Source organism: Asparagus officinalis, chromosome 3 (genome assembly GCF_001876935.1).
Source record: "Asparagus officinalis chromosome 3, Aspof.V1, whole genome shotgun sequence".
Classification (NCBI taxonomy): Eukaryota; Viridiplantae; Streptophyta; class Magnoliopsida; order Asparagales; family Asparagaceae; genus Asparagus; species Asparagus officinalis.
In genome coordinates, this window is record NC_033796.1 from 37,117,852 (window position 1) to 37,121,333 (window position 3,482).

Consider the following 3,482-nt stretch of genomic DNA (forward strand, 5'->3'; position numbering starts at 1 on the left):
AGTTGCCAGAGCCGCCACTAGTAGGAGGTTCTACCATAACCTTTCTGATCTTTATTTTGATTATTTTGTTTATTCATTTTGGGTAGGGGAAGAAAGGAGGTGGGCGCTTTGTGTTCTTGTTTAGGAACCCGCTACGTATGTTATATTGAGCTCCCTCAATGATATCTTAAAATCAGCAGTCAATATCTATGTTTATCCAGTGGTTGTATGTTAAGTAACTACATCTACTTGTGTGTCTGATCGTTCCTCGAAGGAAATGCAATTCTTATTTTCCTTATATTACAGAGTACTAGAATATTTTCTCCATGTTTTTTGGTGGTCTGAAAGTATGGGAAAAGACTCCCATGAATTTTTGAAGTTGAGAAATCATCTGCATTGTTTGTGATAGCTAAAATCCAAGAAGATGAGTTAAGAGAGAGAGTTCTCCAAATTATACATAGGTTCTTCCTGGAGCAAGTACAATTGAAGTGATGTTTATGTTCAGTACATGAGAAGTCAGAGCTCCAAAGTTTATAGTTACTAGTTAGCATGGATGCTGGAAGCACATGTGTCATGTAACTAGAGAACTGTGTATTCGGGTAACATGCTTAATCGTCCAGAATCCCCCCCCCCCCCCCCGTCCATCCCCCTCACTCTCTCTTTCTATGGCTAGCATTTTGCTTCATTAATAGCTGATACACACTATTATTCCAACCTACGCCCTTCATTTTTGTCTATTCCCTTATCTACATTTAGCTTGTTTTTTTAGGAGCCACAGATAGGTAATTCTACAAAATTACTTTCTTTCTACTTTAATATGAATCATCAGTGAAATTAACTCTGGAGGGCTGTGATTTTCAGCTATCTTAACTCTAGTCTCATGTTTAATCTTGTTCTAGAATCCTTTATTTTTCACTTTATTTTGTATGAAAGTTGAGACTGGCTTAGTTGGATACATAAAATTTGTGACCTAATTGCTCAAGCACGCTGTTGTTGTTCTTAGGTTCTGTCCGAAGATGAAAATAATGTGAAAGCACTATTCAGACGTGGGAAGGCGAGAGCAGAACTTGGGCAGACAGATTCTGCTCGGGAGGACTTTGAAAAGGCCAGAAAACATGCTCCACAGGACAAAGCTATTGTAAAGGAGCTAAGACTACTTGCTGAACATGATAAAGCTGTTTATCAGAAGCAGAAAGAGTTGTATAAAGGTATTTTTGGACCTAGGCCTGAGGCAAAACCGCAATCTGATCAAAAAAATCGGCTTATTATCTTCTGGCATTGGCTGGTTTCTCTGTTTTGTCGCCTGTTCAAGCTCCAAAGGCATAAAGAAGACTAAACTGATAGTGTTCGGTGGTGAGTGCTAATCTATACAGATATACTAAATACATCTTAAGAAAATGTGTTGGCACTGAGATAATGTTTGGTTTCTGATTAACTACTGAATGATTAGAACTATCTCAGTTTTGTCTTTTCTTTTGCTTTACAGCTTAAGTAATTTATCTAAGTTCCATTCTAGAAAAGCATTAATTCGAGGTAAGAAATTTAGTCTTCAAAAAGAAAAGAAAGTTATGGACATAAATTTTTTTTTTGGGTTGATGAATTAAGTTATCTTCTGTTGTGACTATTGCGAAAGGGATTATTTAGTTTTACTGCTGAAGATGGTGGATTGGTGGGTGATAGATGTTTTTTTATGTTTCAACCTCTTGATGAAATCAGCAACCTTTCTCATTATTTTGCTTTAAAATGTTTGTCTTTAACTTGTTATCAATCACACCTGAGCCCTATAACTTTTGTTATGTCAGGGAACTTTGGTGTTAATTGGCCGGCTACAAGAGCATCAGATTTGTTATTTCTTTCTGGCTCTAGGAGGATGTCGAGTTTGATGCATGTATCAATATTAGAAACAGTGTTGAAAGCCTATAAGAACTCGATCGGTAAAATTATCTATAACTGACAAGATTTTAATTCAGTCCTGCATTTCTCACTGCAATATTTGTGACTGATCAGAGATGACATTATGCTAGTTCCTTTTTGATTGGATATTTCATCCTGGCCTCTAAAATTTTGTTGGTGAACTTTTCGTTGTTTCTAGTTCTTTACCATGTGTTAAAAATTTTGTTTGCTTTGTGTCTTTTTTGTATTTGAAATTGCAAGACTGCATATGGTGTTCTTTGTCATCTAAAGAGGTCGATGTTTAGAACAATTCAAAATGTCAAAGTGTTTACTGCTGAATCTAAAATGACATTGCTTTATTTCCCTCCCTAAGTTTATGCTATGTCTTCATTGTACAATTTATCCTTCATTATTTGAAGTATAAGGGAAATGGCTTATCATGACCCTCTGACTGTCTGGCTTTATCAATAGAGGATTAGGAGAAGAGTCCTGCTACAGGGACCCAAATAGGGGACCCTGTAGTGGGACAGGTGAGGTGTCGGCCTGGGAGGCTCCCAGGCTGTACACGCTCACACTGTCCCACTACAGTCCCTATTTGGGTCCCTGCTAGCAGCGACTCTTTTCTCCGTAAAGAAAAATGCCCCTCAGTGCGACCCCAAATAGTCGGGACCCTGGGCGTTGGGCGGCAGCGTGACGCTGTCAGCCTGAGCAGCGCACTGCTGATGCAGCTGCTTTCAATCACAGCCTCCCAGGCCCTGCACACGACTCACCTGTCCCACTTACAGCGTCCCCTATTGGCCGTCCCTGTAGCATGGACTTCTTTCTCCTAAGAAAAATGCCCCCAGCGCGACCCCAAAATAGTCGGGAACCCTGGCCGGTGCGGGACATGTGAGGGTGTTCAGCCCCTGGTCGCAGGCTGCTGCCATTGCACTGTCGCTGCATCCACTGCCCCAGGGACCCCAAATAGGGGACCCTGGGGTGGGACAGGTGAGGTGTCAGCCTGGGAGGCTGTGATGCACTGTTCATGAACAGTGCATCACAGCCTCCCAGGCTGACACCTCACCTGTCCCACCCCAGGGTCCCCTATTTGGGGTCCCTGGGGCATTTTTCTTAGGAGAAAGATGACTTTATGTGTGACACGATATAATTGATTTCTTGAGTGGGCAACTACTGTTACATGAAAATGCTTGGTATGTGTGGTTGCTTTTGCTTTCTTTCTTTTTGATGAAAAATGAACAGCAAGTGTTACCTTATCCATGGTAGTGTGATTACCTTGCCTTATTCATGCATTGTGGAAACATGATCCAACTTGTTGACATGATATCTTTTCTGAGTCATCCAAGTTACTATTGCGTTCTAACTAAACGTCAAGTTTGTTGGCCTTTATGACAAAATAAAATAGTTAAATTAGATGGACTTTGGTTTAAAATAAATAAATAAGTCACAGATATATACTAGAGGCATCATAATCCAACTGTTAATTTTCATGCGTTGAAGTACCGTGCAGCTCAATTTAAGTTCCTAGCCAATAATGGCGCGTTCTACTCGCTTACAAACGTTCCTTGCTTCTATAAGCTACAATGAATAGGCTTGTTTTGCTGTCCCTCTAG

General features: G+C 40.4%; 1 protein-coding gene across 1 annotated transcript in view; it reads left to right on the forward strand.

Annotated features, from left to right (window-relative positions):
- The window catches only part of LOC109833815 (peptidyl-prolyl cis-trans isomerase FKBP42), a 7,272-nt gene extending 5,216 nt beyond the window's left edge, over positions 1-2,056 (forward strand). The window contains exons 7-8 of the mRNA XM_020401641.1: positions 983-1,332; positions 1,782-2,056. Of these exons, the coding sequence (XP_020257230.1) occupies positions 983-1,315 (333 nt within the window). The 3' untranslated portion in view covers positions 1,316-1,332; positions 1,782-2,056. The remainder of the gene's footprint in view (positions 1-982; positions 1,333-1,781) is intronic.